General features: G+C 61.9%; 1 protein-coding gene across 1 annotated transcript in view; it reads left to right on the top strand.

The window, feature by feature from the left end:
* The window catches only part of LPCAT1 (lysophosphatidylcholine acyltransferase 1), a 44148-nt gene that overhangs the window by 6097 nt on the left and 13284 nt on the right, over nt 1–24767 (top strand). Inside the window, exons 2-8 of the mRNA XM_031442741.2 lie at nt 10225–10367; nt 15512–15726; nt 18830–18942; nt 20170–20230; nt 20483–20541; nt 22320–22354; nt 24324–24378. Of these exons, the coding sequence (XP_031298601.1) occupies nt 10225–10367; nt 15512–15726; nt 18830–18942; nt 20170–20230; nt 20483–20541; nt 22320–22354; nt 24324–24378 (681 nt within the window). The remainder of the gene's footprint in view (nt 1–10224; nt 10368–15511; nt 15727–18829; nt 18943–20169; nt 20231–20482; nt 20542–22319; nt 22355–24323; nt 24379–24767) is intronic.

The raw sequence follows: 24767 nt of genomic DNA, 5'->3' as shown, positions 1-24767 counted from the left end.
TCTTTCACTCCAGCCCTGTAGTGAGAGCCCCGGAGACAAGGGATTTCCTTGAGCCGCAGCCAGGGTGGGTCTGGCTTCTGGGCGCTCTCCCAGCTGAGCGAGCGGGGCTGCAGCCACGGCCGGGGAGCAGGGTCCATGCCTCTCGAGCCTTTACCTCTGGCCCTGGCACTGGCTCGGGTGTTCCCTCAGGTGCCACCTGGTGTGTGTTTGTGGACGCGGGCGGAGGATGGGCCTTCTCCGTGCCTGGCCTGTGCCCGCCCCGCTGCCTCTCACCCCCTCGGCCAGACCTTCTCAGCGACAAGGCTGTGTCGTGCACCAGGTCCTGCCCCTGACGCTGCCCATCCCGCCTCGGTCACTGCCCAAGCCTCTGCGCTGGTTTGTGGAATTCACAGCCCCTGCATCCATTTTTGCAAGCGGGAGCTTGGTGCCTTGAAAGCTCCGTTCTGTGGACGTGTAATTACAGGTGTCCTGGCCCCACAGGTGAGATGCTGGAGGAAGTAGGTCAGGTGTTGCCGAATTTCTGCGCCAACTCCCACCTTTGGATCTGAGCCTGTCTCTGGTGGGACGTCCAGCCAGGAGAGAGAGCTTACGCCTTCCAGCATTTCCACCCCACCCCCTGACCTGCGGCCCTGAGCTCTCCAGGGTGGGTGGCGGGGCCGCAGGAGGGCCTCCGGCCTGAGGGTCGCTTCGTTGCGACGTTCAAACCTGGAGGCTGGGGAGCGGCAGGTCGGAATCACTAGGACCCCAGGGACGGAGCTCTTGTCTCCAGCAGAGGGTCCTGAAAACTCAAAGAGGACGTTTTATATAAAACTGAGTGTGTGGGAGGGGGGCTGAGGAGGGCCAGGGAGAGTGAACCCTGCCTGGCCCCCTGGCCCACCCACATCTCCAGGCCCAGACCTGCCTCTGCTTGGAAGTGCGCCCCTCTGCCCCCATGCACTTCCTTCCATCTTGACCTACCTGTCGTGATGGGGACCTTTCTCAGCTGCCCTGGAGACTCTGAGTCCACGTGGCAGGTGGCTCCCGCTGTCCCAAGATGTCTGACGTGTCCCCAAGCCCTCAAGCTGGGACTGAGAGCTCTGCCCGGCCTCCTCGGGGGCCCCGGTGCTTTCTGCTGCATCCGCCTGGAAGCCCCCAGCTGCCCCTCTGTGCTGACCGCTGACCTTGTGGTTGGTTTTCTGTCTCCACTTGTGGCCCGTGGGCCCTGCTGCCCCAGGGACCTACGCACACCAGCCCTGTGAAACTGGCAGTGCCGAGTGCCGGGGCAGGACACAGGCCCGAGCTGGGCTGGATCAGCTGGTGCAAAGGCTCCAACCTTCCTGGGAGCCCTCGGGCCCTGGCTGAAAGGAGACAGGCCTGGTGCCGAGGGTCTCGGCGTGCCTGGGCGGTGGGGCGTCAGGATTAGGGTTACCTTGGACAGGGTGGTCTGACCCCACAAAGAGCCGCACAGGCACAGCGCACACCATCAGCTGCGGTGTGCTGAAAACGGTAACTGTGGTCGTCGAGGAAAATCGCTGTGCATTGGACTGCAGGACAGAACTGTCAATTCAGCGAATTACTGAAAGACACTCTCATTTTGCAGAAGCCTCCAGATTGGGTGGAAGATGCCAAGATTTGATCTGAAAGCTCTTGGATAGAGATGACGGGGACAATGGGGATGTTGGGGCTGCGGGAGGGTTTGAAAGAAAAAAACAGCTCTTCTGGAAAAGCTATATTTAATTTTAGATTTGAGTGGGAGAGATAAGAAATAGCTTGTATACAGCAGCGAGCATGGGCTCTGGAAGGAAAGTTTTCCTGAGCGGAGGCACACATTTTCCTAACAGTCTCGGGTGGGTGGGGACCCTCAGAGGCGATGTAGCCAGGGCCTGAAGTCAGGAAGACATTCACACGTTAGTAAGAAAAAGACAAATCAGTCCAGTGTGAATCTGGGCATGGGGTTTATGGAAATGGACAAATCATACCAAAGAAGCCCAGATACCCCCCAACACAAAACGCTCAGTAGCCGTGAGCCTGCGCCCTCGGGCATGACCCGCGCCCCCGGGCCCAGCCGGCCATTTCCACTCTCACCGTCGGCCTCTTGGATTTCTAGCCACACTCGGGGTTTTGTCTGATCGTGAGGAGGGGACTTTTCTCGAGAGCAGATGTGTGTGTGACAGGTGGAGCTAACAGTGACCATGCAGAGTGCCAGCCTTTTCTGTTTCACTTTTGCTTTCAAGAATTTTAACTATTCGAATTACTTGTGCAAACGACTGTTTGTTTCCAATTTGAAAGTAGCATCTGATTAGGGCTGGAAGGTGTTCTGCCTTCGGGGGAGCGGAGGGCGGAGGCTCTCTGGGCTGACTGGCTGGGCCTGCACCTGAGATGCCGGGTCCAGGGCTGGTGCTGCTCCTGTGCAGCCGCGAGCTCAGAGGTGTGGCGGCGGCGTTTTTGACGCAGGGCTTGGCAGGGCCGGCTGACGGGGCCCCGGGAGGGTGGCCGTGCCTTCTCCAGTCTCCTTTCTTTAGAAAGCACAGTGAAGCAGGGTGTGCGCTTTCCTCTCGCCCCCGCGTCCAGCAGGCTGCGCGCGTCCTGAGGCTCTGCCCCACTTCCTGTCTGTGTGAGGCTGCCCAGGCCTCAGGTGTCAGTTTTAGGACCTTCTGTTTACTCTGAATCAAGATTCTTAAAAACAGCCAGCTTTGTATTTTTTTTATAAGTAACAGCCAAAAAAAGAAACTGATTTCCTGGGCAAGTTGTTCCTGTTTATCTCACGTGCCTGGAGGTCTCTCTGCAGAATCCGCGAGTCTTGTCCCTATTCTGCTCCTTGTGGGACCGCTTGGAGGTGACCAGAGCAGTGTCCCAGGGACGCACAAGACCAGCCCCAGAGTCCTGCTCCCTTGATGTCTGACCCTACCCGTGCTTGGGTCCAGAGATGAGCCCTGTTCCCCTGACCCAGGCACCAGCTGACCCGTCTCGGGAGGGCTCCCCCGGGGTCTGCAGAGAGTGAGGGCCGGTGTACCCGTCAGTGCAGCTTTTCTGTGGCCAAGGTGAGGGAAGGTTCTGGAACCCGCCCTGTAGCAATTTGGGGAAGGACTGTCCCTGGGGAGGTGCAGGCACAGTGAGAGGAGGGAGGCTGGCGGGGAAGTGGGGGTAGGGGTGACCCCACAGCCACACAGAACGCTGAGCCCCAGGGGCCGCGGAGTCCCCATGCTGCACCTCGGAGGGGAGGGGTCACAGGTTCTGGGTGTTTTGGAGGTGGAGCCAATAGGAGTTGGTGAGAGACTGAGGTGGCTCCCAAGTGTGTGTCCAAGGGGCGGGCGAGCGGGGTCAGCTCAGGGCTGGTTTGGTCCGGGAGGGCGGGTTGCCAGTCATCCCGCTGGTGCGTCTGGAGCCCTGGGCAGGCTGGGCGCACGGAGGGGGCATCATCCCGCCAGGCCCATGCCCGCGCATGAGCGGGCGCTCACAGAGGGAAGGGGGCTCGGACCCGTCCCCCAGCCCCCCGCGCCAGCCCGTCTCCTGCTGGCCGCGCCTACGGCCTAGGCTTTGCTCTGATTAGGGGCTGACCCTGGGGTCGGGCCTCGGTTCCTGCGACCCAGCCCCTTTACTGTGGGGGTTTCCAATCTGGGGCGTGGCCTACACCCTGCTCCCCGCCTCCATCAGCGCCATCATCTCTGGCTCCCCTGCAGCTGGGCCCTGCCAGCACCCGCTCAGCGCAGCCCGGCACACGGTGCCTGCGCTGCCCCCGTGCTCCCTGGGCTGGCAGCACCCCCTTCACTCCAGGCCCCATCTGCACCCCCACACCCGCGAGAGTCCACGTTCCGCGTGCTCACCCCGCGCTGCCATCCCGGAGGGACGCTTGGCTCAGGTTGCAGTCTAAGTGGCTTGGAGACATGGGTGATGTCAGTCCTGTTTTGTGTCTTATCTTTTGTGCTGACTGTCATCTCGGGCTGTGTTCTCTGTGCCTCATGTAACTTGCAGCTCCTCCCCTGGCTGGCCCCTGGGTCTGTCACGCAGGTGACCTCCAGCGCACCTGTCCCCTGGTGGCATCCCTGGGTGGCACCCAGCTCTGCTGCCACCAGCAACGCTGAGCTCAGCAGCCTCCCCGGGTGCTGCGACAGTGTGTGCAGCTCCCTGATGGCGGGGCCTGCCGGCTACCCCGGTGACCGCACAGGCTTGGGGCGATTCCCTCCCGCAGGGCGGGGGATGTGGCTTGGCCCTCATGGAGCCCTGCAGGAGGGGCGGGCCCAGGAGGCCCAGCCTGAGCTGCAGCTGCCCCTGGAACCCCAAGCGCCTGTGCTCGGCCTCCTTGCGGGCAGGGCTGCTGCGCTCTCAGCCACGGGACTGCGGGGCCAGCGCAGCCGACGTCCACCCTGCCTTATGGGCTCACCAGCCTCCCCTCCAGCCGAGGCTGGTTAGTGGTGACCGTGGGCCGACTGAGCAAAGCCCCTTTCTGCTTCCATCCGCGTGGTTGTCAGAAGCTCTGAGAACGAGGTAGCGGCCAAGGCTGTGGCCTCAGCGCGGGCTCCGTCCGTGTGTGCGGCAGGCCCCACGTGCGCTGACTCTTCCCGCACGAAGGAGGGAGGGAGCTCCCACCCGTCTGTCTGTGGGCGCCCCTCCCGTTCCTTTGGAGCAGTGGTGGCCATTTCCCGTGACTGAAGCGCTGGCGCTGGAACACGCCTCCAGCGGAGTGTCCCCTGTGTCCACCAGCATGGCGCTGATGGCTCAGTGGGTTCCCGGCTGCCGTCACACGGCGGCTGGCACCTCCCCTGTGCCGTGCTGGCCGCACGTGCTGAGTCAGCACCCAGCATGGCTGGCCGAGGTCCCTCCATCTGGCGTCGCTCTGGGGAGGGCGAGGTGGCCCAGCCTGGCACAGCCACCGCGTGGGTGGAGACCGGGGCGACACACACTCCAGAGATGTTGTCTCTGAAGCAGCGCCCTGGGGGTTCCCAGTCGGCCGTGAAACACAAGGCACGTGGACCGGCTTGCACGTGGGCGATGCCAGCTCCTTGGGGGCCGGGGCAGGGAAGGAGTGACGGTGGGCGGGTCCGAGCCGGCACTGTCACTGCAGGTGCCCAGTGGGCCTGGTGAGTTCACTGTGAACTGGTGACTGTTTTATACCCAGAACGAGCACTGTCACTTTCACAGTCCTTACCGCAGGAAATTTCAAACACACGGCAAACGCGTTCGCTCGGCGGCCGTGAGGAGGCCCCGCAGCCGGGGCCGGGGAGCGGCCTCACAGAGCTGCTTTCTCCCGGTCCTCGAGGCTGGAGGCGGAGACCCGGGCGTCACGGGGCCGCTTCCTCCCGAGGCTCCTCTCCTGGCGGGCAGACCCCGTCTCCTCCCCGTACCCCCACACGGCCATCCCTCCGTGCGTGGCTGTGTACTGATCGCTTCTCAGAGGGACCCCAGTCACATGGGATTAGGGCCACCCTACTCGCCTCATTTACCTTAATCTCTTCTTTGAAGACCCCACCTCCCAAAATAGTCACATTCTGAGGTGCTGGGGGTCAGGACTTGAACATACGAGTTTGGGGGACACAGTTCAGCCCCTAACACCAAAGCAGAGAAAAGTGTAACGAGCCCCCCACCCCCCGGCTTCAGCAGTCACCCACTTCGGGCCCCTCTGGGCCCCCGACAACCCCCGAACCAGTGATTCGGAAGCCAAGCCCAGACCTCAGCATCTCACCCACAGCATCCCGTTGCACCTGCATCTCACGCGGGAGGCAGTGGCCACCCCGCGCTGGCCATCATCAGCCCTGAAGGTGCCAGCTGCCCGCTTCAAGGTGTCCATTGTGGGGCGGGTCAGCGAGCAGGTGCCCCAGGCACATCCTGATCAGAGGGCCCCCTTCTAGCTCTGTCTTGGCTGTTTTCCTTGCGGTGCGTGTGGGGCGTCTGTGTCTCCCAGTCTGCCTTCTGCTGACTGTGTCCCAGGCTTCGGTGCTTTCTGGAAGCTGGTGGCTTGGTCTAGAACTGGAGAGATGCCGTTTCTGTTGGGTGTTCCGTGGCCCCCACACGCACGGCCATGCAGGCCTGCTGATCTGCATCTGGGCAGGACCTTCTGTCATCTGAGTGTGCCTGGAGGGCGGGTTCTGGAAGCCTGTGCCAGCCCCTCGTGGGCAGGTCTACGGACACAGCCCCTCCACCCCTTGGCTGCCCCGAGGGACAGACAGCATGAAGCCTGTTGTGCTCTCGGCCAGTTTCCTAGGGCCATCCAAAGGCGGCCGGTGAGGCTGGGGCATGTGCCTGTGAGCGCGTGTGTGGATGTGTGCATGTGCCCGCCATGGGGTCGCGGTGGTGTGCAGTGTGAAGGTCACGTCACGCGTGGACTGTTCTTGTCCGTGTTCCAATCGCCCCCTCTGCGTGGGGGCCTGAGTCCGGGGACCTTGGCTGTCCCAGTGTTCCAGGGTCACCTCCTACACTTTTACCCCGACCTGGACCTGGAGCCACTTCACTCGGAGCCTTGGGTCCCTTTGGCAGGAAATGCTGACCCGAGCCTGGACAGCTCTGCTGGGGACCCGTAACGAAACATGCCCGGGGAGGGTGGCTGTGCACCCTCAGACCTGGTTTAACTGGCTGCCCGACAACTCGGATGCGCTGAGGACATGCATGTCCTGGTGACTTGTGTCAAACCCTCTGACGGGGCAGTGTTCGCAGCCAACCCCCTAACAGTTTAAACTGAGCAGCTCAGCAGAGACTCTGGATGCCGCTGCCCGTAGGATTGCGTCACAAACCCTCGTGTGGCTCGGGGACCTCCCTGTGTTTGACCTGGCACTTTCGAGGGGACCAGGCTCATGCTGATGTGCAGGACCGAGGCTGTGGGCAGCGTCTCAGGAAGCATTTCAGGAAGCCAGTCCCTCCGGCAGCCTGTGGGTTCCCGAAGGTGCAGGCCCTCCAAGCAGCTTCCACTGCCCTCAGGGCACGTGCGCTGGGACCGCTGCCTCCCACCCCCTCCTCCATGCCAGCAGGGCCGACCGACGGGCGAGTGGCTCCGACCACGTTCTGCCTCCACCGACGCCCTCCTCGTCTCATGGGGGCCTGTCTGCTGAGGGTCAGAGGCTCTGTGGTCACTCACACGTCCTCTCCCTGCCTGCTGCGGAACTCAGAACCGAGGACTGTGTTCTCCCCCGATGCACACCAAGCGGGAGCAGGAATGCATCCCCCGGGGTGCACATGGGGTCACACATGATGTCCCACATGCAGTGGCCTAGTGCACCCCACCTGCTGACCAGCCTGTGGGACCAGCAGATTGAGCAGTGTACTTGCCCCGACTCTGGTCACCCACCCCAGACTCGCCATCACCTCCCTGTTGGTCGGGACCGAGTGGGGCGCTGCCTCCCCGGGGCCCCCAGGAGCCCCTCTACAGTCTCGGTTCTCAGAGGCCTGGGGTGGGGCTCTGGAAGCAGGGTCCTGCCTCAGGAACCCCTGGGACCACCTGTTCTATGCCGTCATTTGTGGTGGCAGCCATCCTGGTCATGGAATGTGGCTGCAGGGTAGGGGGTGGTCCGCTAGCATTCGGGAGCGATCTGGGCGTGGTGGGCACCGGGAGCCTGGGCCATTGCTTCGCCGCACGTTCATTTTGTCTGTGGCACAGGCTCGGCTTCAGGGTCTGCTTATGGGAACATGCAGGAAACTCTCCGGTGACGGAACTGCTCTGAACTTGGACGAGCCGGCAGCAGTGGGTTGAAACGCTGAGCAGGTGTGCGGGGTCGCAGGTGTGTGGGTTTCCAGCACAGCCTCCCCGGAGCCGGGAGCCCGAGAAGCGGGGCCCAGCGGGGTGGAGTGTCTGCAGACGGCACCTCTTTTCCCTCCGAGCAGAACTGCGAAGTGACAGGGAAGGAAGGAGCAGGAGGTGATGCTTAACCTGCATTTTAAAATGAAGGGAAGGCGACGTTTGAAGCTTGTGGAGTCGGATTAGAATGTTACTCCGAGAAAGCTGTTTTCTCAATGTGAGTCTTGGTAAATAAGATATTTCTGCAAGTCATGCTCTAGGCTCTCCCCTCAAGAAGTCAAAAAGACCCCCAGAGTGAACGCAGAGCAGACGAGAGAGGTGCTTGTAAGAGCCGCGATTCAGATGCCTGCGGAGGGCGCAGCGGGACAAGGAGAGGGTCCAGACGCGGTCCCCTAAACGGAGGAACAAAGGAGGAGCGCGTCCGCAGTGCAGGCGCAGCGGTGTTGCAGCGACACCCTGGGTCAGGGCAGGGTTGACGCGACTTCACGGGAGCGGCTCCAGGCAGTCATCCTGCAAACACGCGCGTCAGGAAGCCGGGTGGGGAGGAGACGCCGGCTGGGGACACCCGGAGAGAATGTTCTCCCTGAGAAAATGCTGAAGTGACTCAGGAAAAATAGGAAATCTAGGTAAACAGTCAGAAGACATCAGAGCGGCCATCAGAACGCTGCTCTGTAGAAGCTCCTCCTCTGATGTGTGTTGGCGTCTGGCCTTGTGACCGCGGGGCCCACCCGAGGATGGGTGACGGCCAGGCCCACTGTCCCCGACGCGTGCGGGCAAACAGACCCGAGTCCTTAAAAGAGACGTCATAGCAGGTGGCTTTCCAGCCCAGCAACCAAGGTCGTAACGCCAGGAAAGCCGAGACTGCCGTGGAGACAAGCGTGTGATGGCCCCGCGGGTCACAGGAAGACGTGGTAACATTCGGCCCCGCTCGTGCTGAAGGCAAAACCAAACCCTTAGGAAACCAGGGGTGGAGGGTGCGTTCCCTCAGCAGGGACGCCCTCTGACAACCTCGAGCAGCCCCCCACTTAACGGGAAACGTGGCCACCAGGTCCACCACACAGATCTGGTGTCACCATCCTGTTCCACCCCGTGTTCAAACTGCAGGTTCAGCCAGGGTGACAGCCGGCCCTCAGAGAGGAGGGAGGTTAAAAATCACCGTTGTTGCAACACGTGGAGACCCGGGCCCAGGGCCCCCTCTCAGCTGCTGGGGATTCAAAATGTGGGCGTGTGTGAGGGATGAAGACACACGGGATTTCCTGGGCTTTACGAGGGAAGCGTGAAATGGCTCATCGGCACTTCTGTGCCGGGAACGTGCCGAAAGGATGCTGCTTCGGGTGTGCTGAGTTAAACGCACGTTGAGTTCGTTTCATCACCTCTATGGGTTTTAATTTGGCTGCTGGAAAATGTGCAATTGCACGTGTGGCCTGAGTCGGGCTCCTGTTGGGCCATGCTGGCCTCGCTGGGGACCCTGGAGAATCTCGCAGGCCCGTGGGGGCGGTCAGCGTGCAGGCCTGTGGTGCAGAGGCCAGCAGTGTGAGCTGGGGTGGCGGGGGCCTCGAGCAGCTCGATGTGGCACCGTGGGCCTGGGTCTCTTCCCCTGTCTTTGCTGTCTCCCCCGCACCAAGTCCTACGTGTCCTGAGAGTGTTTCCTTGCAGTAATGGAGAGCTGCGTCTACTGGTCACAGCGCTCAGTGAGTTTCACATCTCGTCACCCCTCTGCTGCCCCATTTCTAGCTGACCCCCTGAGATTGGGTTCATCACAAAACACGTTGTTCTGGAGCACCCACCCCGCCCCCACCCCGGCGCCCCCCCGCCCCCCTGCGGAATCAGATGTCACTTTGTGCACCGATGAGCTGAGTTATAGCTGCCGTCCACCCGGGCCTCCCCCGACTCGGCCGCTCTGCTGAACCGTGTGTCCATCCCCACCCCCCAGCACTTGTGGCTCCCTCCCCCGCAACCTGCAGGACCTGCCCCTCCCCACTGATCCCCAGTGCATCACCCCCAACCCCCGTCCTCCTGACCAGACCTTTGGCCTTCAATACCTCCCTCTCTGCTGGGCTCCTGTCCTGTCCTGTGGCTGGAAAGTCCCTGAACCCCCAGTCTCCCTTGTCCACGGTTCACTCTTGCCGACGCTGTACCTGCTACTTCGACGCTTCACAGATGGCCACTCAGTGCTCTGAAAGCCCCCTCCTGTGTGTGGGGGTGGGGGCACTACGGGGGGGCTCAGAGGAGCAGGGCGGCTGTGCTGGGCCTGGAGAGGGGGCTGCCTGGTGGGGGCGCCGGGAGTGGGCAAGCGCTGTCCACTGGGAGAGAGAGCCCCCTTTCCCATGCTGCCCCCCAGGGTGCCTGCAGGAGGCAGCGGGCCGGTGGGGCAGCAGCGTGGCCAGGGACCCCGAGTGGGATGTCCAGAGCTGGCCCCACCCTGCTGTCCACGGGAGGGAGGTCAGCGGCCCGGGCAGGGCGGGCCAGCCCAGGGGGCCCAGAGGACGCCGCTTCCGCAGTGACACGGCCTGTCTCCCCAGGTCACCATCATGACGCTGACGCTCTTCCCCATCCGCCTGCTGTTTGCCGCCTGCATGATGCTGCTGGCCTGGCCCCTGGCGCTTGTGGCCTCGCTGGGATCTGCTGAGAGGGAACCGGAACAGCCCCTGGCCTCGTGGAGGAAGTAAGTCGCCTGCCTGTGGGGGCTCCGATCGAGGGCCGGTGTCACAGAGCCAGCCCTCCGTGGGCCAGTCCATCTTCCCCACCCAGCACCAGGGTCCCCGCCACATCCCTGCCGCAGTCCTGCCTGGGGCTCCTTCCAGGGTTCTGCGAGCCGCATGTCCGAGCGCAGAGGTCCCCCGTGTCTCCGCGTTATCCTGCCCAGGGCTGCGCGTCAGCCGACGTCTGTCCCGCCCGCTGGCCCCGGCCTGGCCTCTGCAGGGTCAACGTCCCCCCCGGTTCACAGACCTAGGCATTGCCCTCTTTTACACAGAGAACGTGAATAAGCCGCTGCCTGCGGAGGGGCGGGCTGTGGGCACATCTTCACTGCAGACCCGACAGGGACCTCGAAATACTAAATTAGGTCACAGCGCTTTCTCATGTATTTGAACACCTAACGCTGGTTTTAACTCGTAGTATCTGCCCTCAGTAAAGGGAAGGTTGCGCAGCTGTAAGGATTTCGGCGAGTGCTTTGAGCGTCTTGGAGGACACCTGTCCTGCGAAGGCCAGGCGCTGGTGGCCTCCCCCGTCCACGTCTCTGGTCAGTCACAGGGGCGAAGGGTTTATTTGGAACAGAAATGTTGTTAGATTCGTGCGGGGGCGGGGGTGTGGCAGGAGGGCCGCAGGCCAAGGCCAGCTGCCACCTGTGTTTTCAAGTGGAGCCTGATGGGGACGCAGCCCCCGCCCCCATCGCGGGCTGTGTGGCCGAGCCCTCGGGCCAGCAAAGCCTGAGCTCCTGGCCCCGGCCCTTCACGGTACAGGGACCAGCTTGGCCCTCCTTCCTCTCCAGTGTCTGAGCTGCAGGAATGTTGGTGCCCCTGAGAGGCTGTGGAAATGGCATCTCTGTGGGATGTTGGTTCTCCGCCGCCCGCGGGCCATGGTCAGCCACGTGCAGGCTGAAGACGGCCGGTTAAGGTTCAGGGGTTTGCTGAGCCATCACTGAGCAGGGCGCAGCCTGGGGCCTCTCACCGTCCCGATGTGCCTCATGTTCTCAGACCTTCCCCAGTTTCAAGTGAACCTCGGTCTCTGCTCCTCCCCGGAAGCCCGAAGGCCCCGAGACCGTCTCCCCATGTGTCCCCAGCGCGGAGCCTGGCCTGGGGGCAGGAAGCTCTCTCCCAAAAGCATGAATGCATCAGTGAGTGAGAGAGAGAGGGACGGGGAGGGAGGGGGCTGGGTTCCTAAGCTCTTTGGAAATCATGCTTTACCTCGAGGTGTTTCTTGTATGTTTTAACTAAAATATGATTTTCGTATCAAATATATAATCAAACAAAATAAATCTAGACCAAATAAGAATCAGAATTTCAGTTTCACTGGGTTGAGAACCCATGGCTTGAAAGCCGAGACTTTGTGGTTGTGACAACTCACAGGTGACCTGACTCCCCGTTCCCTCTGCTCTGCTCTTGGGCTGGGCTCCTGCCCTCCTGTGCCCCCGCAGAGGGGGGTCCTCACACCGCAGGGTCTGTCTTTTCAAAACAGATGAGAAGGGCAATTTCCACGTCGCCTGCTGGCTCCCGTGGCTTTTCCTGTCTGTGATAATAATGTGCTCGGTCTCATCGGGCAATTAAGCGGCCAAGCTGTTGGGTTGCTGCAGCCCACTTCACAGGTGCCTGTGTGCGTGTGTATGTGAGGTGCATGTGTGTGAGTGTGTGGTGTACACATGTGACATGCCCGCGTGCACGTGTGATGTGCACGCATGACATGTGTGATGTGCCCGTGTGTGGTGTGCACACATGGTGTGTGCTTGACATGCCCGTGAGCATGTGTGTGTTGTGCCCATGTGTGTGTGTGTGACATGCACGCATGACGTGTGTGTGACGTGCACACCTGGCGGGCCCTGCGCAGGGAGATGCGGGGCTTTTTAAGTTTCTTGGGAACTCTGGCTGTTCGGGTCCGTGGAGGCTGACTGCATCTTTCTGTGTGTGCACAGGTGCATGTGTCTGTGCACATGGGTTTGAGTATGTGTGTGTGCATATATGCATTCGAGTGTATGTGCATGTCTGTGTGTATGTATGTGTGCACGTATTTGTGTCTGTGTGCCTGTGTACGTGTGCATGTAAGCATGTGTGTATGCACATGTGTGTGCACGTGTCCTGGTGTGGACCCCAGCTGCATACGTCGCGCACGCTGAGTCCCCCCCGCCTGGCGCAGCCCTTGGGGTGTCCACGCAGCAGTGTTTATCGAGAGCTCAGTGCGCGGCCCTGGGCTGGGCCGGGTCTCCGGGGAGATGAGAACAGACACCAGGCACTGAGCTCCTCAGAGGAGACATGGAGACAGCAGCGGCTGGGCTTGAGCCCTGGGGGGCTGGGAGGAGACTGGCTTGAAATAACAGGGTCCGGGGAGTGGGACACATGCACTAGGAGGCACCGTGCACACACACCGTGCAGGCAGCTGGGGGGCGCCTTATTTCGCACTGTGCACAGCGCTGTGGTTTTGAGTAGATCGATGCTGCAGTGGGGAGACTTTTTGCTGAATGTTAGAGTGTCATTCAGACTTTCCAAAAATATATCTTAGGTTTTCAGTGAGAGGAGGAATGACACAATTTCATAAAAGACACTTGCTGTATGTTTCAAAACACAAAGTGTTGTAAAAACCGCAGCATCTTCTTACAAAACCCGGCCAGCAGGCTGACCCCTGAGCCAGGCAGGCTGCTCCCGTGGGCACTGCCCTCGGCCAGCTCGCGGTCTGGGAGGACGGTGTGACGTCCACGTCCCGCAGGTGGAGGGCTCAAACCGCAGGGATTCATTTCTCAGGGTTTTAGAGGCTAGAAGTCAGAGATCAAGGTGCCGGCAGACCCGGCTCCTGGTGACACCTCCTCCCGGCTGCAGACCCACCTTCTTATTCATCCTCTCTCTCTTTTATAAGGGCAGCAGTCCTGTTGGACCAGAGCCCCTCCCCAGGACCTCACTGGACCTTTTTACCAAATCCAGTCACACGGCGGGGGGTGGGGGCTTAGGGCTTCAACATAGGAACCTGGGGGGACGCTTGCCCGAGTGGCTGTGTGGGGCTCCCACCCCCAGATCTGAGTCTGTCTCCTTAGCGCTCTGGGATGCCGTGTGGACACAGGAGGCTGCAGCCCGAACTTGGACTTGCTTTTTGCTTTCCTCTGCTCTCCTGGGATGCCCTCCCCACCCCCCACTCCCCGGTGTCTCAGCTTGGAACTGCCCCTGGGAAGCCCCGCAGCGCAGCATCACCTCCTGCCTGCAGCCAGGACCACCCCTGCTAATGGCCGGCCTGTCCCGGCACTGAGCACTGGGCTCCTCGCTGCTCCAGGACAGGCTCAGGCCCCTCTCCGATGTCGGTGGTTGGGGGTCCCACCAGCACACAGGCCAGCCCACACCCCTCCCAGTGCCAGCTCCTGCCCCATCTGTGAGCGCCCTTTCGGAGCAAAACCATTTGAAACGTGCAGGTCTGTGTTCTCTGCTGTGTCTTAAAGTCCCAGGTGGGCCGGGCCCGGGCTGCATGGCTCACACACCCGCCTGGTCGGGGGCCCAGGCCTCCACAGTCATGCCCCAGGCGAGGTGTCGGGGGCTCCCCCCACCTGGACCTCTCCCCATCACTGCTTCTCCCTCCCCCCGGCCCCTACTTCGTGTATCCTGTGCTCTCCTGGTGAGCTCATCCAGGTCTGGGACACTGACCACCATCCATGAGCCAACAGCTCTCCTCCCGCCAAACGCCAAGCTTGTCTGTCTGTGGGTGACCTCAGCTCAACGCATCTGAACTGGACAGCTGGCTCCCATGTCCCCACCTGTTGTAGCTACAGCCACTCCTCCACCCTCCTCACTGGGACCCCCCACCTCACGCCTCCCACCTGTACTGCCCTCAGAAGGCCCTTGACCCCTCCACTCAGCCTGCCCCCCATTGTCACTCACCTGAGTTCCCGGAACAGCCTGCCACCTGCCCTCCTGCTTCCTGCACACCTGCTTCGGGGCACAGCTCCCCTCCATGCTCAGCCCTGCAGGGGCGCCCACATCCGCGTCCCCAGTGCCTTTCAGCACCCACCAGGCCCCCAAGACGTGCTGCCCCTCCCACTGTCCTCCTCCCCACTCTGTCCCCCACTGAGGGTGCCCCTGCCTCAGGGCCTTTGCACGGCTGTCCTCCCTGTGGCATGAGCCCCACCTAGCGTGCGCAGCCTCAGCCCTGCCCCACCGCTACATCCTGAGCCGCCTCCTCTCTGTTCTGACCCTCCTCACCTCTCTCTCCTTCCTGTTTCACCTTTTCACGGACAATGTCTCTTTTTAACTCAGTGTCCATAATTCACTAATTTTTAAAAATTCTTCCTTCCCTCACTAGAGGGTGACAAACCTCAGCTGGGCAGGGCTGGTTGTGGGCGCTCACTGGGGACAGGGTGCGCGCTCTCACTTCTGCCAGAATGACGCAGGAAGGCCAGGTGGTGGAGGCCAGCCCTGCCGCCCTCCTCTTGGCCCCCACAGGCTGCTCTCCGTCGTGTTGGTGGCTTTTCTGCCATTGCCTGCATCACCCTGGGCAAGAGCGGGCTGCTCTGGGCCTGTTGTGGATGGGCCCCAACCACAGGGGGCTCGAGATGGCTGCACACGCAGGGCCACGTGGCAGGAAACAGCATCGCGCCTGCATCCGGGGACGTCAGGCCGCCCGTGGGAACTGAGGTTGGGGAGTTTCGCCCACAGGTCTCTGCTCCTGACCCCGGCCGACTGCCCCTCCACGTCCCGATAACATGTTTTAGGTGTTAATGATGATTTTCCATTGAAAACTTAGACGCTTAGAATGCTGATCAGTCCCTTGACAGTCTCGTCTCTCTGATCTGGCCGTGGGCCCCACTCTTTGCCTCAGGGTCCCTGCCGTGTCCAAGCTGCGGTGGGTGCCACGTGGCAGAGCCAGCTTTGGTTTCCTTGACTGACTGAGAGAGTCGTCCCAGACATGTTTAAACAGCCAGAGGGAAGAGCGCGCAGCTCCTCTCCTTCCCTGCTCGGGACGCTTTGGTGACTGCGGCGGCGGGTCCGGCTGGCCTGGACCACGCGCCGGATGGGTGGGCCCTGGCCCAGTTCTCCTCGGGTCGGCGTGGCCCCTGCCGGGCTGTGGGGATCAGGGTGCGTCCGCTGCCAGCCTGGCTGTGACGTGGCGCTTCTGTTGCAGGGTCGTGGACGTTCTGCTCAGGGCCATCATGCGCACCATGTGGTTCGCCGGCGGCTTCCACCGCGTGGCCGTGAAGGGGCAGCAGGCACTGCCCTCCGAGGCCGCCATCCTCACCCTGGCACCACACTCCTCCTACTTCGATGCCATCCCCGTCACCATGACAATGTCCTCCATCGTGATGAAGGCAGAGAGCAGAGACATCCCGATATGGGGAAGTGAGTGAGCCCCCCGCCCACCCCCGCTGGGAGTGAGTGAGCCCCCAACCCCCTCACTGGGAGTGAGTGAGCCCCCCTGCCCCCCCCCACTGGGAGTGAGTGAGCCCCCCTGCCCCCCCGGGAGTGAGTGAGCCCCCCCTCCACTGGGAGTGAGTGAGCCCCCCGCCCCCCCTGCTGGGAGTGAGTGAGCCCCCTGCTCCCCCCTGGGAGTGAGTGAGCCCCCCGCCCCCCACTGGGAGGGAGGGAGCTCCTCCCCCACTGGGAGTGGGTAAGCCCCGCCCCAGAGCGCGAGCCCCCATCCTGCTGGGAGGGAACCCCCACTTCTGGCCGGTGCAGGTCACAGCACAGGACAGCACGCACCCACACAGGTCACATCCGCCCACGTGAAGTCGGCGCCTGGCCTTGCATCCCTGTTCTCTGTTGTGACTTCTGTAATACCGTTGTGGTCTTTCTTACTAGCACACAAGTGCCCTCGGCTGTAATGTGCTGAAATGCTTCTTCAGATTCTGATAAGAGCGCGTTACCTTATCACACAGAAGTTCCAGAGGCCGGGCTCAGCTCAGTAACTGTCCCAGTTTGTTAGTTGTAGCTGCCACCTGGGGGCGCCAGGACTGCGCTCCTGTCAGAGGCTCCCGGGGCCCCAGGCGTCTTGGGCTCGGGGCCGCCTCCTCTCCATCTCTTCACCATCACGTGGCTTCTCCTCCGTGTGTGTCCGTGAAAGAGACACGTGGGATTATTCAGGGTGACACCCTCTCCGGACCCTCACTAAGTCCATCCGCAAAGAGCCTTTCTTCCAGCTGAGGTCGCGTCGCGGGTTCTGGGCGCCCCGGGTCCACCGCACTGCGGCCGTCCATGTGCCCCTCTCTCTTCAGGGAAGACGCCTTCCCAAGCCCCGCGCCCCGCGCTCTGGCCGAGAAAGCACTGCTCCGGCTGCCCTTCGTGGGTCGGCCCACCCGTTGCCGCTTCTTCTCCCCGGGGCTCCGTCTCCCCCGGCCCCCTGCCTGGCCCGGCCTGTGCTGCCCACGTCCTCGCCCACCAGCCCCTCTTCCTGTTAGTCTGAGCCAAGTCGGGTGACCAGTGTGTCACGCTGAGCACGACGGGGTGGATTCAGGGGCGGGGCTGTCTGGGCAGGAGGCAGGCAGGGCTCCGGGAGCCTCGCTGCTGTCCTGACCCCTGACTTGACCCTGAGCCGAGTGCAGAGCGCCCCCCAGTGGCCCAGCCATCGTGATTGCCGTCCCTCTTGTCCATAAAGCATGACACTTTTGGACCTTTTGAAAACTCACAGCTTTGGTGAAGAGGTGATTGTTGAAAATATTCAAAATGCATTCACAGTTAGATTTATAAAGGCCAGTTGAGTGATCAGGCCGGTGACTTCTTCCATTTTTCCGTCATCCGGTTTCTCTCTGTAGAGCCCGCTGCATTTACAAACTCTTGGAGTTTGGTGCTCAGGTCCTGATGGCAGTGCCCGCCACACTTCCTTTTAGTAAAACGGGGGTTCGAGCTCTTGCTGCAAACGTGGCTCGGGGCTCGCGGGACAGAGGCTGCGTTTGCTTTCTGTCCTCAGAGCGCACGGTCCTCCAGGGTGGGGACCGGTGTGGTGCCACCCGAGACGCACAGTCTGGGCTCCCCATCGGCCTGAGCCCAGAGAGCCCTTCTGCTTCTCTGCCTTCAGCTTCCAGTTCATCCAAGAGGCTTAAAAAGCCTCTTCGTCAGTGTTCCCGTCTTTGCCATGTAGACAGAAAAGGGAGACTTCCAGGTCTGGCCAGTAAAGCCCACCCCGGCCACGTCTGCAGGCCCCTCCCCCCCGCCCTCCAGGAGGCGACGCCGTGCTCGGGGCCAGACAGTGAGAAGCCTGAGAGATGGTCGGCCGGCCACTTATTTCTCCGTCCCCTTGTCCCTCTGGGCTATTCCCCCCGAGCCCCCTTTCCTTCTCACATCGTTTTGAGCGGCGTCAGGAATAGTTGGCAAGGAAAGGTGAAGCAGTTCCAATTCGGCGAACAAGCGAAATATTTCAAGACGTAAGAAAAAAACGTCACTCAGGTCCATGTGCCTTCGATTTTGTGAGTCCCGTGGCGCCAGCTTCATGGAATTTTATTCTTTTAAAAAATGTGTTCTCTTTGCTTTTTGGAAGACCTCCAAGAAATCAGTCATGAAGTACTGCTCCTTACCAGTGGCAAAAGTGCTCAGAAAGAAGCTCGAGGCCCGCCCTGGGCGCCGCGAGGCGGGGCCGGGTGCGGGGCAGGTGGGCGGGGCCCGCTCACCTCGGGTCAGAGTCTTCACTTCCCGGAAGTGCCTTCCCACCTTCAATGGTGGCGCCCCAGCCTCGCCGAGGGGGTCCTGGGCTGCCACGCCCGCTTAGGACAGGGCCTGTGTGAGTGTCCCGGGGCCGCCGTGACAGATGCTGCAGCCCAGGCAGCTTAACATAGAAAGAAATGTACACTGTCTCACCGCCCTGGGGCCAGGAGCCCAAAATCGAGGTGTGGGCAGGTCAGTTCCCAGGGAGAATCCGTCCCGGGCCCCCCCCCCCCAGCCTTTGCTGGCCCCTAGCTGTTCCGGGCGTCCCCGGTTGTGGCTGCATCTCTCGTCTTTGCCTTCGTTGTCACATGGGCTCTCCCTCGGTGTCCGTCTCTTCTCCCTTCTTCTGGGGTTACCAGCCACTGGTGAAGGCCCAGCCCTGTCCAGGACAGCCTTCTCTTAACTTGACCACATCTGCAGAAGCTGGCACCTGGGCTAGGACGTCAGCCTGTCTTTCTGAGGGACACAGCTCAACCCACAGTGGGGCTGGCGGGGTCCAAGCCACACGCCCCAGGCCCTTCTGGTTCTGGGCCTTTCTCGCCTTCCCCGGTGACACAGGTGACCGAAGGCTCTCTGCTCCCTGGAGGGTCAGCCTCGTCTGTCTCTTTCTCCTGATGCGTCATCTGTGGAGCTGTCACTCCTGGCCCCGAGGGTTGTCAGGCTCCCTGGCGTCGTCTGAGTCCAGGGGACTTCGGTGGTTCCCCGACTCCCTCGTGGTCGGGCACCTGCAGCCTCATGTCTCCCTGGTCTCCGTGGGCGGCCCCCGTTGGCCGCTGGCCCCACCCGAGTGCCCCATCCTCTCTTGCAGCTCTGATAAAGTACATCCGGCCCGTGTTCGTGTCCCGATCAGACCAGGATTCCCGCAGGAAGACAGTGGAAGAGATCAAGAGGCGGGCACAGTCCGGTGGGAAGTGGCCACAGGTGCGCAGCCCTGCTCGCGTTTTGAGCAGATTTATTCTTAAAAACGGGAACTTAGAGATTGGAGGAGAAAGGAGGTGTGTGAGGGCAGGCCTGCCCTCCCGGAGGCGGGGTTTGTTTTGCTCCGTTTTACCTTCAAGGTGGCAAATCCAAGGAGGTGCTTGGGTTCTGGAGTTTTAACAACAAAAGAACTAGTGAAAAGCAGTTCTCAGGCATCTCGAGTTCCCAAATCACCTTTATTAAAAATGAATCTTTTTGTCCATTCTGAGTTGGAAAGAGCTGACCACCCTGCCTCCCTGCACAGTCTCGTGTCCGAATAGTCAGTGAATCTGCAGGGTGTGTCCACGCACTGCTGAACCCCTCGCTGGGCTCGCCTGGCGCGTCTGCCTCCCTGGGACGTCGGGGAGGCTGAGCTGGGCTGCGAGGCGGGGCCTCTGCTCACACTCCCCGTGGTCGCATTTGACACGAGCTGGTTTGTTCTTGTTTGTCTTCCGCTGAGCCGACGCTGAGAAGCTGGAAATCCCACAGAACTGTGGGGTTCTGGCTGCTCAGAGGACATCGACGGCCTGGCTGGGGGCGCCCACACCCGTGGATGGGCCGCGGCTTCCAGGTGCTCTGGCTGCCCCTCCGAGTGCGGGTCGAACGCCCTCCACTCAGCTCACCTGCCTGACTCTCGGGCGGGCCTGGTAGGGCCCACGCTGGCTCTGTGGGCGAGGCAGTCTTTCCTCCAGGGCCAGGAGTGCATGCGGCCTCACGGCTGGACCTTCCAGCACGCGGGGGAGGGTTCCGCTTAAGTTACGTCGCTGGAAGTCAGCACAAGAGAGTAACTGAAGTCCCAGAGAGGACGGCGGCCGTAGCCGCTGGTTCTGTGGGCGTTGGCGCTGCTGGCCCAGCGCCCCGGCCCGAGGCCCCATCCTCGGCCAGGGCTCCCCGCCTGCCCTCTTTGGGCTTGTGGGGTGCCTGCCCCGGGCAGCTGTGTCCAGTCCTCGCAGCAGCCGCACGGTGGGCAGGACCGCCGCCCGTTTGCCAGCCCCGCCGTCTACGGGGGCACGAGCTGGGCTGCTTCCCGATGGTAGTAAAGCCAGTCGTCAGAGAGATCAGTGAGCGCTTCCACAGGCACGCCGCCCTGTTCAGCCGAGTGTGGTCGGACGGTCAGAGAGGCGCTGTGAGCATCGGCCCCTGTGAGCTCTGAACCCGCCCCTAACGCTGGTCTTTTTATTCCATTTCAAGATAATGATTTTTCCAGAAGGCACTTGTACCAACAGGACCTGCCTGATTACCTTCAAACCTGGTACGTAGTTTTCTTATTTCCTGTTCTCCCTGAGCCCCTCACTCTGCCAGCACGCCTCGGCCTGGAGGCGCCCCCGTGCCTGTGTGCCGCCGCCCCGGCTTTCTGAGTGTCCACGCAGGCACGGCGCGTGGGCACCGCCGGCCACCGACTGGGAGGGCCTGGCGGAGAGGCCTGTTCTGTTCTGAGACCCGCGCGCGAAGGTGGGCGGAGGACCTGCCGCCCAGAAGTAAGATGGTGTCCCTTCCCCCGCAGGCGCATTCATCCCGGGCGTCCCCGTCCAGCCCGTGGTTCTGCGGTACCCAAACAGACTGGTAAGTGTGCTTTCCTGGGCACAAGGGTCCGTGCAAATTCCCGGGGGATGAGAACTGCGCGGCGTCCCAGCGCACCGCGTTTCCGTCAACCCCGGTGTTCCGGAACCTCCCCCGGCACTCGCTCACAAAGTCCCACTCTTGTGGGTCAGGGAGTGGTGGCTGGTCTCGATCCGGACGTGCTGGTGTGAGACTCCCGTGCCCTCAGCCGCTCTCACTGCCCAGCTCACATGCCAGGATGTTTTGAAATTGAGAATCTTTACGTCCTGAAGGCCGGAGGCCTGGGGCAGCCGTTGGGACTCAGAGGTCCTGCCGGTCTCATGGGCCGGGGGGCCGGGACGAGCCTCCCCTGTGCATCTGTGACCCCCTCCAGCAGGTACCTCAGTGGACGTGGGGCCCTCTGAGCTGAGGGGTCCAGGGCTCGTGCCCCGGCCCTCCTGGGTGCAGGTCCACCGAATGTCACTCAGCAGAGGATGAAAGGTGGATTCGTTCATGAGCCTCCTCTGTCCACTGTGTCTTTCTGACGGTGCCAGAGAAACGCGGGGCATGGCCCGGGGGCTCTGGAGTTGCCGGTGCAGACATGGCAGGATTCCTGTGACATCTGTGCTCACGAGGGGCTTTCGGGCCACCCGTTTCCCAGCCAAGCCTGTCGGGTCCAAGGTTTGCGCACTGATCCTGTTCCTGTGGGTGTGGACAGGCCCAGGAGAGCGGCCAGGAAACGGAGGCCAGTCAGAACCAGCAGATGTGACTGTTCTTGTGACTCTGAAGAGGCGTTCGTTAGCCAGTTTCTGAGAAGGAGACTCTGCCATCAGTGTGTGGAATTCTAGATTTCCCCCTTTAAGTTTTGACTTATTTGAAGCACGGCACTGGGTCTTCTGGAGCGTTCGGCTCGGTTGTGCCCAAGCAGGATGTCTGCCTTGTGCTCACAGTCTGTGTCGTATGTTCTTTCGCTGCTTGGGGTTCGAGCCCAGACCTGCACAGTGGGCGGGGGGAGCTGGCCGGGGACCGCGGGAGGCCCCATGGCAGTGGGGTTGCCAGGGGCCATGGGAGGGGTCCAGGTGGTGTCAGGCCTACAGGAGAAGGAAGCCCAGGCTGGTGATGTGACCGGTGTCAGGGGAGAATTAGAACATGTGTCACCCCCGTCCTCACCTGGGTGGCTGGTACAGGGCTGAGGCTGAAGATAGAGAGCTGCGGAAATGCCCCCACGGGGCCCTGGACACACACGGGGTGGGGGAGATGTGGCCCAGCAGTGCTCTGTTCCGCTCCCTCCTGAGCCCGGGGCTGACCTGCCAGTGTCTCTGACCGAGAGTCTGGGCAGGGGGACCTTTGGGGGCACAGGTGGGTGTGGAGTTGGAAGGAGGCTGCCAACAGCATCGTGAAGCTGGGGGGGTGGTGACAGGCAGGGCAAGGCCTGCAGAGCATGTCTGAGAGTCAGGCACACAAAGCGGGCGCCCGTGCCGTAGCCTGCAGGTGCCACACGTACCGGGAGGAGGGCGACAGTGGGAAGAGGGGCGGGACTGGGTCTTAGGTGGACGCTGGAACTGGTGACCGTGCAGCTGTGGGAAGAGAGGTGAGCGTGTCTGGGGGGACCCGGGGGCGGTGAGACGCGCCTTCTGTCCTGCCCCAGAGTGGACGTGAGCGATGAGGGAGACCAGCATCTCTGGGGTCCGAGGTGGGCTGAGTGGAGGGCGGGGCGAGGCGGGCTTGCCCACAGGAGGAGGAGGGATGCAGCACATGCGGGGTTCCCAGTCCAGATTCATCCGCACCTTTCTTGCCCCCAGGACACCATCACGTGGACGTGGCAAGGACCCGGAGCGTAAGTCAGACCCCGTGCTGTCTTGTTTGTCCCATCCTGCGGGAAAGCGCAGGCCCGCTCGAGTGACTGCCGTGCTGATCGCTGCAGCAAGCGTGGACGCGGAGCACGTGGCCCGCTGCTGCTGGACCGCAGCTCGGTTCAGCCCCTGAGGCTAATTCAGCTGTTGCAGCACGAGGCTGGCCTTTCTCACACTCCTGGATTCCGGGACTTAACTTAATTGTCTTCAGCCCTGGCGGGAAGGTAACTGAGCACGTCTCTTCCCGCCTGTCTGTCAGCTCAGTGATCACCATCACGTTTCGACCCCAGAGAAGACAGGGGAACCCAGGACCCACCTCTTGCGTGGCTGCAAGAGGCACACAGGGGTCCAGGTGCCAGCGTGGGAGCTGACGTTCAAGAGGCAGTGGTGCTGCCACGGAGGCAGGAGGTGGAGGGAGGGTGATGAGGAGAGAGTGGGGACTGGGAGAAGGCCTAGGGAGGAGGCCCTTCGCGTCCTGGTGGCCTGGGCTTGGGGCTGGAAGTGACAAGTACATTGTAGGGCCTGTGTGGTCTGCACTGGGGCTGCCTGGGGACAGCCAGGGAGGGGAGGCAGCTGGTGGGGACAGCCAGGGAAGGGGACAGCCAGGGAGGGGGGACAGCCAGGGAGGGAGGGGGGACAGCCAGGGAGGGGCGGACAGCCAGGGAGGGAGGGGGACAGCCAGGGAGAGTGGACAGCCAGGGAGGGGGGACAGCCAGGGAGGGGCGGACAGCCAGGGAGGGAGGGGGACAGCCAGGGAGGGGGGGACAGCCAGGGAGGGGCGGACAGCCAGGGAGGGAGGGGGGACAGCCAGGGAGGGGCGGACAGCCAGGGAGGGAGGGGGACAGCCAGGGAGAGTGGACAGCCAGGGAGGGTGGACAGCCAGGGAGGGGGGACAGCCAGGGAGGGACAGGGGACAGCCAGGGAGGGAGGGGGAACAGCCAGGGAGGGGGGACAGCCAGGGAGGGAGGGGGGACAGCCAGGGAGGGGCGGACAGCCAGGGAGGGAGGGGGACAGCCAGGGAGAGAGGAGGACAGCCAGGGAGAGTGGACAGCCAGGGAGGGTGGACAGCCAGGGAGGGAGGGGGAACAGCCAGGGAGGGGGGGGCAGCCAGGGAGGGGCGGACAGCCAGGGAGGGAGGGGGACAGCCAGGGAGGGGGGACAGCCAGGGAGGGAGGGGGGACAGCCAGGGAGGGGGGACAGCCAGGGAGGGAGGGGGGACAGCCAGGGAGGGGCGGACAGCCAGGGAGGGAGGGGGACAGCCAGGGAGAGAGGAGGACAGCCAGGGAGAGTGGACAGCCAGGGAGGGTGGACAGCCAGGGAGGGAGGGGGAACAGCCAGGGAGGAGGGGACAGCCAGGGAGGGGCGGACAGCCAGGGAGGGATGGGGACAGCCAGGGAGGGAGGAGGACAGCCAGGGAGAGTGGACAGCCAGGGAGGGAGGGGGACAGCCAGGGAGGGAGGAGGACAGCCAGGGAGAGTGGACAGCCAGGGAGGGTGGACAGCCAGGGAGGGAGGGGGACAGCCAGGGAGGGAGGAGGACAGCCAGGGAGGGAGGAGGACAGCCAGGGAGAGTGGACAGCCAGGGAGGGAGGGGGTCAGCTGGGGGGAGGACAGCCAGGGAAGGACGAGTGTCAGGTGGATGAGGGTTCCTGAGCTGGGGGCCAAGCGGGGGGCTTGCAGGGCTCACTCAAGCAGGTGCAAGTGTATTTAATAAGATCAGTCAGGCTGTTTAACAGAAGTGGCTTTGCTGCTCAGCTCAGCTCATTACCGTGTTTTGAGGTTCAGATTTAGGCTGAGGAAGGCTCAGCCTCCCCCTCTGAAGGAGCATTGCCTGCTCAGTAGTGCCCTCTGCAGGGGAATGGGGTCTGCAGATTCTGCTCCCAAGCTGAGAGTAATTTGACTACAAGGAACTGAGAATCTTTTAACCAGTGGTGTAAATCTGTTTGTTTTTAAGGTTGAAAATCCTGTGGCTCACGCTGTGTCAGTTTCACAATCAAGTGGAAATTGAGGTTTGTAAAGATACAGTGTTACACAAGGTTACTCTGGAACACACCTGTGGATACAATGTCATTTGTATAGTTACAATGTTCTATTCATCTCTGTAGATACAATGTTGCACAGTGTTATGCTGGTGTCTGTGCAGATGCAGTGTCACAGGTGTTCCCGTGGATGTAATGGTACACAGTGCTGTGTTGGTCTCTGCCCAGGCACCATGTTGTGTCCTCTCTCTTGCTTTGAACCCTTTCCATTTCTCATGGCTCCTTAGAGGTGCTTCCCAGTGGTTTTGCATCAATCACTTCATGTCTCTTGCGTGACTTTTTATCCATCCAGATAGGATTTTTAAATCAACAGGAAGCTAAACCTTCATTCTTTTATCATGGTTAGCATAGCTTAAGGG

The sequence above is a fragment of the Camelus dromedarius genome, chromosome 3 (assembly GCF_036321535.1).
Source record: "Camelus dromedarius isolate mCamDro1 chromosome 3, mCamDro1.pat, whole genome shotgun sequence".
Classification (NCBI taxonomy): Eukaryota; Metazoa; Chordata; class Mammalia; order Artiodactyla; family Camelidae; genus Camelus; species Camelus dromedarius.
The sequence above is the reverse complement of the archived record's forward strand: the minus strand, read 5'-3'. Positions and strand labels throughout refer to the sequence as shown.